At 31.6% G+C, this 15,018-nt stretch overlaps 2 protein-coding genes across 2 annotated transcripts in view; both read left to right on the top strand.

Annotated features, from left to right (window-relative positions):
- Nucleotides 1-4,240, top strand: part of LOC126771558 (uncharacterized) — a 33,596-nt gene extending 29,356 nt beyond the window's left edge. The window contains exons 2-4 of the mRNA XM_050491472.1: nt 635-753; nt 3,325-3,418; nt 4,079-4,240. Of these exons, the coding sequence (XP_050347429.1) occupies nt 635-753; nt 3,325-3,418; nt 4,079-4,240 (375 nt within the window). The remainder of the gene's footprint in view (nt 1-634; nt 754-3,324; nt 3,419-4,078) is intronic.
- Nucleotides 4,241-9,102: 4,862 nt separating this feature from the next.
- On the top strand, nt 9,103-10,133 carry LOC126771555 (uncharacterized oxidoreductase TM_0325-like). Its single transcript, XM_050491468.1, has one exon. The coding sequence runs from the start codon at nt 9,137-9,139 to the stop codon at nt 9,911-9,913; it is 777 nt and encodes a 258-aa protein (XP_050347425.1). The 5' UTR covers nt 9,103-9,136; the 3' UTR covers nt 9,914-10,133.
- The last annotated feature ends 4,885 nt before the right edge of the window (nt 10,134-15,018 follow it).

Genomic DNA, 15,018 nt, shown 5'->3' on the forward strand with positions numbered 1-15,018 from the left:
AGACGTCCCCGTGTCCGGAACACAATCATTAGTGTGCTCACTCAACGTGAAACCGATTTCATCCCCCACGAGTGCGCCTCTTTGAAACTGGCGCAATATTGTCGAAAGAAGGAAAACTCCTTAAGAGAAAAAAAAATATTGCCTGACTCGCGGCGAAGAAAATGAGAACGGAATGTCGAGAGGCAATCGAGCGTACGAGTCTTACCAGCCAATATGCTTCCACGTTTACGTTATCGCTGACTCTGCGAAAGGAAATACTTTGCCTCTAAACGAAAACGCGAAGCGAACGGATTAGACTTCTACCGCCCGCGGTTGTAAACTCGAGCGCCTGAAACAACTTCGTTACAACTCCGCTGTTTTGTTTCTGGTCGGCAATATTAGTTTTAGTCAAAAAGCTATTTTTCAACCCGCCGTCGAAAGGCTTGTAAAGTTTTCTAATTTAACAAATTCACTCTCGATGTTTCATGAAGTCCCTTAGCTTTAGGGCTCTAGACAAGACACGTCAAAGTTTTGCAAATGTTTATTTAAAAGAACAAAATTGGAAATAAATTTAATAATATTTTTCGTTAAATTACTTATTCTATAACTTAATTATGAATGTCTGTATTTATGGTGTATTTATATTTTTTATTAGGTATTACTTTTTGCCGAAGAAGGTTGGGCTCGTAGTGCCTCGTCGTCGTACTGGACGCTGCAGCCCTGCTGGTGGCGCCGGTCACGGTGCAAAGTGGTCGAAGTAGCCGGCACGAGAAGGTATTATAATAAAATAACAAATAATATATAGGTACATATTTAGAATTTAAAAATATAAAATTAAGACAAAATAAAATCTGTAACCTTAATTTAACATGGGAAGCTATAAACACCAAAATCTAATTTAAAAAGAAATTTAATGTTTCTATGCTCGAGTGAGGAAGCAGTTTATCATATTGTTGGACGTCGGACGTGCTTTTCGCAATTAACTGTACATTCAGGTAAGTGCTAAGCCGTGGTTTGACAAACGGCGGGAACACGTCGGGAGAAAGCCGGGCCAACACTATCTCATGATCGCAGCCCTGTAGTCGCTTTATTAGTATATTCATATACACTTAAAATGAATGATACGTATTGAAAAATATTAAAATACTTATGTGATTAAAAAAAATGTACAATCTATAAAATAATTAATGAATGACATTAAAAATTTAACTACTTTTACAAAACTTTTATTGTATTATAAAGCTGATTAAAATTTAAAATAATATTTGAATTTTTGCACAGCAGTGTGTTAAATATTAACAATAACTAATAAATGCAAATTGTGGTATATGTGGAATAGATTTTTTTATGTTTAAAAGTCAAAAGTCAACATGATTTTGTTTTGTTCGCATCAGAATATTTACCTTAAATTTTCTCTGTAATTTCCGTTGACATAATCTGTACCTAAACTGAAAAGTAGCGGGAACGTGCCGTAAATAAAGATGGCGCAGGCGCCTAAGGGCTTAGCTGGAACGAGATACTATTTATTAGGCACACCTTCGCTGGTTCACAGAAAATTTTGCCTTTGCTTTATTACGTAGTATACTTGCTCACCAACGTTTTGCGATATGAAGATTTTGTTATTATTCCATTGGGATGGAAATTAATTGCATAATTAACAGTATAATGCACTTAGTGTATTTTACACATAAATTAATTAAACAAAAGTATATTTCAAAATGTTTTTTTTTAATGATCCCATTTTTATTTCGATAGCGTGATTCAATTACTTCGTAAAAGATCATGAGACAGTTAATTTAAAGTTTAAATTAATATTCACTACTTGTAAGTGTAACAGTGCCGTTGTGAGAAGAGATTCCTTAGTTGCGATAGAGAGAATTAAATGGCAACGGGACTGTTAGCGTTAACGATTATTGCCGCTCGACTATTTTGCTTAAACGACACGTATTTCATGATAAAACCACCCTTAACATCTTTATAGTTTCGACTATTTATATGCATGCTGCCTTCCATACCTTTAGGTATAATGATTTATTTAAAAGCATGCCCAGAATTATATTGAAATAAAGCTATTGACACATTTTTGAAAAATTTAATATTAGTCTAAATTCCGTCTGGTTGTCAGTTGATGACCTAGTCATCGTAAATATTTCATTTAATTTTATATTGTATGAGTAAAATAAGTCATATTGTAAATAATAATGTCCTCCAGACCGATTTCGGCTTCGGCGGCCAATCTCAAGAGAGATTAGACAACTGCGCAGGAGATATTATAGTGCACAAGTGTGTGTGCGCGCAAACACAGGTGCACTCTCTATTCCCTAACTCTCATAATCCGATGGGACGGCAATCCGACACGTCCGGAAAGAGTTCAGGCATAGGACCAACGGCTTTACGTGCTTTCCGAGGCACGGGAGTGTACACACTTCCAACTTCCAGACTCCGGGATGCTACTGAGAACAGGACCTCCGGGTCTGCGGCCTTACATCAAGCCACTAGACTAACGAGGCATATTGTAAATATATCATTTTATGTATAGTACGTCCGAGAACGCATTAGTTACCGATTAAAATTTTACAAAAAGAGGAATCGTGGCTCACAGCTTTACATTGCATTGAAGCTGACGTAGTCTCTTTCTAGAATTATTTCTGCGTTCCAGTTTTAGTTTGTTCCTTCTTTGTTTTACTGCGACTCGTTTACAAATTCGCTTACAACAAGTAGCGACGTGATACCTAATTACAGCCTCTCTCCAAACATCGCTGTTTCACCAACGTCGAGGTTACGAGTCGCAAATAAACTGAAAAAAGTCGAGGAAAGAAATCGACGATTTTAATTCATCCGTGGGAAGCTGTAGGGTTGCGCGAAATGTTTTGGGCTATTAAGCGGTCGGCTGCCATTACATCGGCTGTTAGGACTGCGACGTACGTGTTGGATCTGCGCCCTAGTAACGGAGCTACGTGATCCGCATTAGGAATACACTACGCTATTTGTAGGCAAGGCAACATAAATATCAGATTCTTAAAAATTTCATAAAAATCGTTTTAAGCATCGGTGTTTTTAGAATATGTCTTGTATGTTTGCTCCTGTGAAAATAAGTAGATTGTCGGGTTGTGATTTCATGTCTAATATATATACTGCTCGTAAATATTTACCTAAAATATGAATACTTTGACGGTCCTGAATCTTATGCGACTTATATATATATTTCATTTTCTAGATGGATCTGTATAATTATTATCTTAATAAGTTTCTTTTTTAAAAAAACATGCATATTCTTGTATATTTTCTCCTGCCTACAAATATATATAATAGAAATGACAAAACTATGTTTTTTTACATATGCAGACACAACACTCATGCTCGAATGGTGGTAAGCGGGGTCAATGCAGTGTACATCGTTGGCACTTTTAAGCATCTTGGCACTGACGCCGATTTTAAGGTAAATACTATGACAAATTAAACCTACACATACTTGGGAATTTTTCAAATTCGAACTATAGCGAACCTTGTTTTTTATATTACTTATTCTCCAATTATTACCCTTTTTTATCTGGCATATTTAGAGCAAATTATTTTAAATTTGAAAAAAAATAAAAATAGTGCTCATAATTATGATTAATCAGTATCTCAACCTGCCTATACACTTAATCAGCATTTACGAAGATTAACGACCTCCGTAACTCTTACGATTAGACGTAATTACTCTAATTTAGGCTTACCCAAGTCTAGCACAGGATAAGCTAATTGCCAGAACTCACGAAAGAACGTCTGTATAGAAACGAGGCCATCTATTGAATAAACGAATAATTTTATACTTTAATTTTATATGCTAAAAAAGTTTAATCTTTTTCGTGTTCTCCAAATTCATCTTTGAATACATTAAACTACCTGTTGATACCTTTTTATAATATTTTATAACTTTGGTTTTCTGCTTCCTACAAAGCCTAATATTATATTGCATATAATAGTGGTATCAAATTTCTAAAAGCTATAACTGTTTCTATTTCAAACAAGTACCTATTTGATGTAATACAATATTAGTTTTTAACAAATGTTAATTTCTTAGTACCTACATACTTTAAACAATATAAATTTACAGTTATACCTAACAACAAACGTCACTCAAGCCGACTTTAATATGGGGTACACGATGACGGGTACTCTAGAACGTGGCAGTCGCTCTACCAATAACTTCCAAGTGACACATTTTGCCGTCCTGCGTCGATGCGATCACGAATCACACCACCTTAAAAACACTTAGAACGTAAATGTGCTATAATATTACTTTATATAGACGTAAATTCACAAATTGGTTTACTCTTGTCTATGCTTAATTCTAGTATATTATTTATGGCAAGTTGTTCATATTTTACTACGCAAGGTAAGATATTGTTATTACTGAAAGTATTTTGATTTACTTTATGTTTGTTTTATAGTTAAAAATTTGCTGCTTATATTATATATATATAGATTAATTGGAAAATCTCAAATAGATTTCGCTAGAAATTTAGAATAAGTATATTGCCAAGCGATAATGTGATGTTAAGATTGAAATATCGGATAAAACTAGTCATTTCCTAGTCATACCCGACGGAAATCTTATAACTAAAGTTACTGATAGTAGAATAAATTTACATGCTTTCCAAGTATTTAATTTATATAAATATCTAAGTAGGGGACTGGCTTGATAGATGAGTAGATGTTATAGATGCGCGAGTTATTTTTGTAAAACTATAATAAAAATTGATAAGGTACGTCTTTAAAAGTCCATTCCTGTGTAGCTATTGTATGGGTTTAAAGAGCAGTAAAGAATGTATATGTAACAGTCTGGATTGTTCATTGTAATTAATAGTAATTAATTACTAATGTGTAAATTAATAAACGTGTCAGGAGTCGAACGTACCTGTTTTAATGCACATATTGTCTAGGGATATCTTATTGTAAATAGTTTGGGTCGAGTACGGTGAAGTTTGATAAGGAACGGATTTCATTTTAAAATGGCTGTGAATGGGATATGGTTAACGTTTTCTTCGTTTTGACGGTCATTAATTTATTAAGACGATTCATTTCTACAATATTTCATAATTTTAATGACACATTTATTATATTATTTTTTTGATCCTAAGCATAATAATATAACTTATACTGTTCACTTCATTTAATGAGATTTTTTTGTTAATAAAAGGTTTTTATTCCGAAAGCACGGAAATGGTATGTTGAGGTTTTTAAAATGGTTTTCAACATTATATTTTAGCGCCAAAACAAACAAACATGAATTCATTAATATAAGATGATAAAAGATAATTTTTCATGTATGTATGAGATTAAGCGATCGACTAAATAACATTCTACATTATTTTTGGTTCTGAAGCATTATTTCTCACATTGCAAAGTATATCTTTTAATAAGTACTTCAACCGCTACAATTGCAGAAGGTAGTTTGATATTTAGATCTTAAGGTAAGATGTCCGTTATTGATAATGTCTGTAAATCAACTAATCTAAGAATTAAACGTCCAGTATCGCACTCCCTCCAGTGTTTTATACACATCATTTTGTACAAAGCTTGGAGTTTTTAAAATTTGCTCCAGTTAGCTTAAGAATTTTTAATATTCTATGAACGTCAATATTTAAAAAATATCTCCCTATTAAGTAACGACCTTTAGAATCAAAAAATAAGACCCATTTCCAGCATAACTAGTGAGTGCGCAATATCAAATAAATGGAGTGAAACAAAGTAGTCTCTTAATAATCTAAAATATTTTAGACCTAGTTCAAAAAAATATATTGATGACATTTAAAGCTTCTTAGTAATTTTTGCATACATATATTTTATCTTACTTGTACTGCGTGAATGTTGTATAAAATATTGTAAAGATTTAGTTTATCAATTAGTATCTATTGTTGCAAAATATTTTTATTAGATTTCTTTTAAAAATCGATATAAAGTGATTAGAGTAAGCTTTTAAATGTAAAATTTTAGCTTTTGAAATAAATCGGTGTAAAAACAATTACTAAAAATTTAAATTAAATCAAACCTCTTGAATCAGTTAATAAAATTACTAAGTCTCATATATTTAAACAAGCGCGGGAAAATCTCACCTTCCTTGACACAGATTATAATTGCCTTTCTCTCTTGTTTCGGACAAAATAAATATAATAACATTAATTTCATCATTCGTGTTGATGTCAGAATAAAAATGCATATTTATATTCAATCAATCATTAAATATTAAATATCGCTTATATCTCGTTCCATTTATATTATAATTAAAAGAATAAAATTTTCACTGTACTTATTTTTAATTATATCAATTTTGAAATTAATTTATTGGAACAATTACCTAATACTATAATTAGATACAAGTGACTTAATTAATGGGTAATTCAATTTGAAATGGCTAACGATTTAAATACAGCTTTTTAATTGCTTGCACTATTAAGCAAGCAAAATATATTTTGTTTTTTTTTAATAGAAATAAATTCTTTACTTAATAAATTGCTAATAATAAGTTTCGTTGTAATATTAACTTAAGGATACTGGTTGTGAGGTATTTAACGACGTTTTTGTTATTATAAGTAATTATGTAATGTGGATATTATATTTAAAATATTTGATAATCACTGTTTGTTAATTTTGCAATTAACTACGATTAGATTTATTATTATTTTTATAATTCTAAAATTACATTAAAAAAATGTATTGTAACAAACACTGATATTAAGGTTTTTTTGTTACGGCTTTGTGATAAAAATATGTTTGTTTTTGCAAGTAATTATTGATTTATTTTTCGTCAAATACGTTAGTATTCACAAAGGCTTAAAAGTTTCATATCGCCATTATAAATGAAAAAAGTTTGATTTTCAAAATCATTATTATTTTATGTAAGTTAGTGCTAATTGTCTATTATTTTAATAAATAATAGACAATCAAAATTAAAATGAAACAAAAATATAAACTTTTAGTTTAATACTAACTATGCTTTAAAAATATTTTATCATAATTCGTTGGATATTTAATTTCTAGCATACGTGATAAATAGTTTTATATATTTTACTTATATTTAATGAAAAAATGATCTCAGCTAACATATAGTGTGAATGCCGCTCAATTCAGTTTCGTAATAATGTAGAATAAGTAATGTTACTGTAATACAAGTGCCAAGAACTTAGGGAGCTTTTATTGTAGGTCTCGATTAATTTTATATATTAGGATATTGTAAATACATCCGCTTCTTTTATGTCGTTACTTGGGTACTGATATTTACTTATATAATATTAATTAAATAAACTGTATGAATGTAAAATGGTGTTTTATTTACCAATACTAAAAAAATAATTAAAATCGACAATACCAATTAACTTGGGACAGGACCGCCTGAACTACTCAACGAAACTCAAAAGAATCGTCGAAATTGGTTCATAACCAAGAAAGTAACACCCTAACATACATAAATACATACAGACGAATAGAGAAACTCCGCCTATTTTTAAGCTGAAAAAGAAATGTTTTTTTGACATTGCACAATTTTCAATTTGTTCCAGCATTTTTAAAGTAACTTAAGAAATAAGATATTCTGAATATACATATCTACGTCATAAGGTGAGAACATGTATGTCATGCAGGTAACGTGATACGCACATGGTAGGAAGCTATCGATTACCTGTTCACGGAGTAATCAATAGTATCTACTGATGCGACAAAAGTAAGATATTATTATTTAAAATAATAAATAAAACAAACTTTCATCACACACATCTCATCACACATTTGCACGTTATGTAACACCTGTAAATGTCCCATGAGTGGGTAAATGCTCCCCACTTAAGGGTTGAAGTTTAGTTGTGGCAGAATTACATTCTACAAAATAAGATCTCAGCACAATATGAAATATAATACAGGCAAGTTAAACAGATGTAAACTCGATAGTGCTTGTTCAAATTTGAAGGCAGTCTTTAATTAAAATCCAAAAAGAGGTACTGTGGTAGTATATACTAGAAGTAGGAGAGTCGATATCGTTATACGCTATATGACGTACTAAATAGACAAGTATAAAGAAGGTCGAATTAGATATTACACTGAAATCGACAACAGAAAAATAATTCAGCTCAAAAAAATATATAACCCAATCTGAAATAAACATCACGAAAACAAAAAAAAGCGACATTACTCGCGGCAAACTGTTATTCTATTGTAATACCAATCAAAGTCAACTCTATCCTGACAATACAAACTCTTCAACCTCACCTGTACTGCATATAATATGGTAAATTATCAGATAACTGTTGTATTTACAACTATATTATTATAAGTAAGATCATTTCCACGATGAACAAATCGATCCACTAAAATAAATGGTGAACGCAAAATATAAAATAAGATTAATATTATATTTGGCTGCAGATCATGAGGCCCACGTTCGATTTTCGGGTCGGGCCAATAAAAATATTGAATTTTACTACATAGAAATTATCATATCAGATGGCCGTGTACGTGCATAATAGTGTCTGCTCAGTTAATAGCAAGCTAGTATCAGTTGAAAATAATAACAAAAACAGAAACACCAAAAAAACAACAACAAAACCGTCCCATTTACAAGACACACCATTGAGATTAGTAACTTAATCGAGTGAAGAATTGGCACATTTTTTTACAGTAACGAAAATTTAATCTTATTACATACTACGTATTACATGTAGAAATAATTCAATTTATTACTAACCTGCTCTTACGTATTTTCCTTCACAAGCTGCAAATCATCGTGGCCATAAGAAAGTCTCGCGTCACCCTTAGTAATACCAATAACAGAATCGTTCTTTAATGTTCCAATATTTTATACACTTTCTTATTACTTTACACATAATATGAATTTATAAAATTACAGTTTGGCAGGTGTTCATTTTTTTTATTTCATTTCAATATTTACTATAACTTTATATTAATTTAACAGAATTCGAAATATGTTTATGTTAGGAGTTTAATATATTATTATTTAAAATTATATGAAACCTTTGAACTTATCCGACGTCTCTGTAATAAATTTCCTTAACATAAAGACATTTACGACTCCGCACATTATGTAGTCTGTATTTGTGCAAAACTATATAACGTGCGTTAAATCTATAATGATTCAGTCACTGTCCACCTTTCATAGAGAATGGACTTCAAAGGCAAAGTCGTTGTAATTACGGGTGCAAGCGGTGGCATCGGAGCTTGTTGTGCTCTACATTTCGCCAAACTATCTGCTAAATTGGCTTTAGTCGGTCGCAATGAGGAAAAACTTAAAGAAATTATCGATCACTGTGAAAACATAAGTGACTACAAACCGCTAAAAATTATTGCAGACATAAGCAAAGAAGATGACAACAGCCGCATAATCACGGAAACAATAAATTTCTTCGGAAAGATAGATGTACTAGTTAACAACGCAGGGATCGTGCTCATGGCCGGATTAATGGACGATATCACGAACTACGATCGCATATCGGCGACGAATATTCGAGGAACATACCTTTTAACTCAGCGAGCTATACCACATTTGATCGAGACTAAAGGAAACATAGTTATTGTATCGAGTATACTGTCAAGCGTTCCGATGCCGGCCTTGATGCCTTACTGCATGACTAAAGCGGCACTGGATATGTTTACAAAATGCGTAGCGCTGGAAATGGCACCTAAGGGAGTGAGAGTGAATTCTGTGAATCCAGGACCAGTTGCTACGAATTTATTCGTAGCCGCCGGTGTAAGTGATGATCTGAACAAAAGTTTATACGAAAATATGAAAGAAGCGATGCCCTTAAGAAAGATAGCGACGGGTGACGATATCGCAAACATGGTGGTTTTCCTAGCGAGTGATAGAGCAAGTTGTATAACCGGTAGTTTCCATGTCATGGACTGTGGCCTTCACCTCGGTGATCCTATAATCCGTGCATAAATACTTTGTTAAGCGATTTAAAAATTAAATATATTTTTTCAGATATTATTTATATTTGCACCTAAGCTAAACAACACGTTCGTTTTAATAGAAGGTCAATTATCAACATATAAATAAAACATATTATGAAGTAATCATAGTATTATAATTAAATTATCTTTTATATTGTGATAAAAATTAATTATTTGTATAAAAATAATAAAAATAACAAATACGTTTATTATTTTATTATATACATATGTGTGATATACCTCTCCTTTACTCTAGAGCAGATAATTGTTGATATCTATAATGTACACAAACATCATGTTATTTTTTATTCAACGTAGTCATGTCGTTTTAAAGAGAGATTATATCAGAATTAAACATATTGGATTTTATTCATTATCTAATCATAAAATATCAAAATATAAATTGATGCGTGGCGAAGCCAGCGTTGAATTAAATCGTATAATTAAATATGGACCATAATTTTAAATGACATATTTCAAAATAAAAGTACTTGAAATTATATATTCTTCATTCCCTTATAAAATAATTCATTCCTCCGTTAAGAGAAACAAAGCTAGAAATATTAAAATATGTTAAGTATCGTATCGAGAGACGTAACAAAAGCTTTTTGGTGAAGATAAACAAAAGTACTGCGGTTATTCTGGCGGTCCGTTGAGACTCGTTGGAATTGTTCTTCTTGTGTTTTCACCTGAAAATTTCTTCCTTTTAAGGAGCTGTGGTAATATTTTTGGTTATCTTCTCATCGCCCTCCGATGTGCCGCAATTTCTACGATAACTGGTATTCACTCCTTCGTATAATCTTGCCGCTAATTGATTGAGATACCTAAGTATACAAGTACCTCTCACGCGTGTTATTTTTTGTTTTTTTAGTATGGTTATTATGTTTAAAATCGTATTTACTTGTAAGTTATAAAAATGAATTACCTAATAATTTTAGACATTGTTTGGGTCATTTTTAACTTGGAAAAAACCCCAGTTTTATATATTATAGTAGTATACATTATACTCTGTTAATTCAAAAGTCCCATTACTTTTACAAATTAACTTTACTTTTAATTAAATAGATTTTCGATTTATATTGTGAGGACCTACTTGCTAACCTCCACCTGCGACGTGTGGTGTCGTTCTTGCCTTTGGTGTATATTTCTATTACATGATTGAGTTTGGTAGTTTAATGCGCATGCATGTTTTTACAACGTTTTCCAGCATCGAGGACAAGTATTCATAAGGACATATATTATCATTAAATGTTTTCCTTCTAAAATCAAGAGAGAGGAAGTCCCCCTGGGCCCTGAGTAATATGAATGACTACTTAGATGGCAAAAACTTTATACTATTTCATTTACCGATGCAAAAATGTTGTAACTACATATACAAATATTCAATAAACAGCAAGCCCTCCAACAACTCGAACTCTGCAATAACAAGAAGTAATTAGTCTTCGGTTGAATCGACCGAACAATCTTTTATAAATACAAACACTCATTAAGTATAATTCATTAAATATAATTGGCCAATAAATGATAGATATTGCACGTGACTGGTAAAGTAATCCGTGTAAACTGTAGTAAAGTAAATTTTATTGATTTTTTTATTTTATTGGTTAAATTTAATAATCGAAGGAACGAATAAACGAATTCAGTCAGTGAGCCGTTTACGTAAATAAATAAATAGAAATACAATATTTTAAAAAATATCAAAGTATCAAGATATTCCATGTATGAATCATAAGTAAAGCAAGCTATACGAGCTTGTGTTTATACATGTAGTTTCGAGCTCACGACGCCACACGAGAATACTTATCCCAGTTATCTTACTTAAAGATGCCCACACCTGGGTTATTCCCCCACACTGTGCCTATGCATATTAGCTAATACAACATGGCAGATTTTCATCCGACACTTGTACGTTTCCTGAGAATGTTTTCCTCCGCCGAGTACGAGATGAACACATGAAAATTCAGTGATTCTTGTCTGGATTTGAACCAGTAATCTGCTCTTAAAATTCATGTGTAGCCATTAAATTTTAAAACATTTAGAAAATTTCATAAAAGTATTCATAAATCCATATTTACAAATTTCAGTTAAAAAATATAATACATTTTTACATCGATAGTAATATCTAACAAACTAAGTTATCTTAAAGCTGCTAATTAAAGCAATTATCTAATTCAACAGTACTGTCGTTAAATGTGTTATCCTGATTAATATAATCCCTTAATTTATACGCAACGTACTCGCACTTTTGTTGTTATTGAATCGAATGGCGTCTTTCAATTACAAATAGGTACAAACAACAGATAGGGTCGCAATATACTAAAATAATAAAAATATGGCTATTAGGATATTTTTCAAATATCGGTAATAGATCTAACTAATAAAATTTCTTTCTAGAGAGATTTTCTCTCTCCTCTCTTTTATCTTTGATAATCTATGACTATTTATAACATTATAAAATTAAAAAATATTTTTCTAAGTGGTAGGACTTGGTGCAAGTTCGTCTGAGTACCATTCGTCAGATATTCTACCGCTAAACAGCAATACTTAGTTGTTGCATTCCGATTTGAAGGGTGAGTGAGCCACTGTAACTTTACATAACCAGTGCACAAGGGACATAAAATTTTCGTTCCCAAGGTTGGTGGCGCATTGGTGATGTAAGGAATATTTCTTACATCGCCAATGTCGTCCATCTGCGTATACCATAAAAAAAAACTAAAAAGTAGATTAGATATAAAAAGTACTAACTTTATTCGAGGTTATTGCTTAAAAAAATTGCTGAATTGTCCTCTGATGGGAAAAATCACAAAGAAGACTGAATTACATGTTAAAGCATTTATTGTTAATTATACTAAATATATTGTTTTCTGATCTGATCTTTATATAAACAAATAAATCATTATTCCTGTTTTACAATACTCGAAGACAACCCTAGTTGCTTAGCATCAGACGCATATAGGTATTATTACTTCTAAACCTCTAGCCAGTATATCTAATGTAATTATATTGCTCGATGTGTGATCACTCCCTTGTGTGTATTGATTCGTCTAATTAGCAATAAATAACTTTTTTTTTGCGATATACATATCGGGATTGATTAAAAGATGCAAACATTTTTGTCAGATTTAAAATATATATATATATATATATATATATATATATATATATATATATATAATAGTTAAGAATCAATGTACTTAAGAAGTTTAATATTAAAGGAACTGGGTATCTAAAAAATAAGCTATAATCGTTTACTTCTTATTTCTTGTAGACGAAAAACAAACCATTTATAATACATATACGATTTTCTTAAAGCAATTGAGAGCAATAAACAATATTTTATTGCAATTGTAAATTTAGCTTTTAATGCAAACAACGCAACCGGTTGTTAATATCGAATAAGATAACTATAGAGTAGGAAATACGAGCCTTTAGTATTTTGTATCACGTGACTATTGGAAATACACGTCTACGTACAGTCGCCTGCAAATGTCGCATTACATAATTCGTAATTTATTTGTAATTGCGGCTGCTTATTGGATTATAAATAACATTCCAATAGTCTAAAGAATTATTGTAAGGAAGACTAGAACGAACGAGCAACTGAAAAAAAAAACAATAGGTATTAGAGATACTCAACTCCTGGAGACCAATTCTTCTAATATATAACGATTACGATACGTCACCGATTCAATTACAATTCAACTTTGTCTATTCTATATTTATTCGGATCGGAACTGATATGAAGTTAACATATACCGTTGCGTCAAACCTAAACTTAATTGTTAGCTTTTATGTCAACAGTCGATAATTAAATTAAAGAATAGAAAAACGGATAAACTTTGTGATAATTTGTTAGTAGAATTGGTCTTCTTCTAGTTCTTACCACTTACATTCAATATAAAAATCAAAACTAAGGATTAGTTTTGATTTTTTACAATGACTGTACTAACTCAATACACAGAATTATAGTAAGTACACATTTATATAGATTACCGCATGGTTCTCAAACCAGTTGGAATCACAGTGGCGTGGGGCGCCCTTGTATTAAATTCAGATATACGAAAAGCATTTATAAGAAACATGTATTTGATAAAACATCTAGTTTTGATATTGAGCTTGCTTAAGTTGAAAAAAAATAATATGCAACGTTTTTAAGCTGAACTAAAACTTATTTTCTTACATAATCATTTATATATTTAATATTTCAAATTAGGAATCTTATCAGGAAATTAGGTTTAAAATTAGGTAATTAATGCACACCTATCACCTATTTTTTTGCTGGAAAAACGCATTTACGCGTTTCCCCCACATGAAGTGGGGAGGTATGTGGGACTCGCCGACGCTGAAGGCGCCGGAATACCCACTAAAAAACCAGCGGTACCCACATCGTCTTTTCGGGGAACGCCACGGGATCGCTTGCGCATACTACCGTGACGTCCCGACGGTAGGGCCGCCTCTGCCTGCCTCCAAATTCGAAGGGGTTCTCGGGGTACATACACCCCTCTAGCCCCGGCGACATTTGCGGCGGGAGGAGAAGGTTTGCATAGCGCCGACGTCTTCTCTCCGGTCTTCGTCTTCGGCAGTGCATAAATGCATAAATTATTCATATTAAAATAAAATTGTAATTAACGCTTTTATACATAAAAATAAGAGATAATAAAATCTACCCGTGCTTATACATGTTTCCGTACACATGAGCCTGTTATTTGCGGACAGTAATCACGGAGACTAGAAGGAGTTCGCCCTTTGATATATTATATTGAACCCGCTCGCCAGACCCTAGAGACAGTGCCTGCTTACTCAACACCTTCACAGAAATACAAACAAAAATAAACCCTATGATAAGGTCATAAAGTGTGCATCAACTTGAACTATTTGCAATTTCTATTTTACTTGTATTTTAAGAACATCAAACAGTCGGTTGTACTTGTAATTTGTGTACGCGAGCTTATAGAATAAACAAAATAAAAAAAATATTATATTAAGCAATAAATTTTAAAAATATTTAAAATTTATTTTGTAAAATAATAAAAGACCTTACTCTTTTAATATTTTTACTCTTAAGTAAAAATATTAACAACAAGCATTCAAATA

The sequence above is a fragment of the Nymphalis io genome, chromosome 11 (genome assembly GCF_905147045.1).
Source record: "Nymphalis io chromosome 11, ilAglIoxx1.1, whole genome shotgun sequence".
Classification (NCBI taxonomy): domain Eukaryota; kingdom Metazoa; phylum Arthropoda; class Insecta; order Lepidoptera; family Nymphalidae; genus Nymphalis; species Nymphalis io.

What these genes read in the sequence shown, in the direction of transcription:
- LOC126771555 (XM_050491468.1), top strand. Translation starts at nt 9,137, where the DNA reads ATGGACTTCAAAGGCAAAGTCGTTGTAATTACGGGTGCAAGCGGTGGC.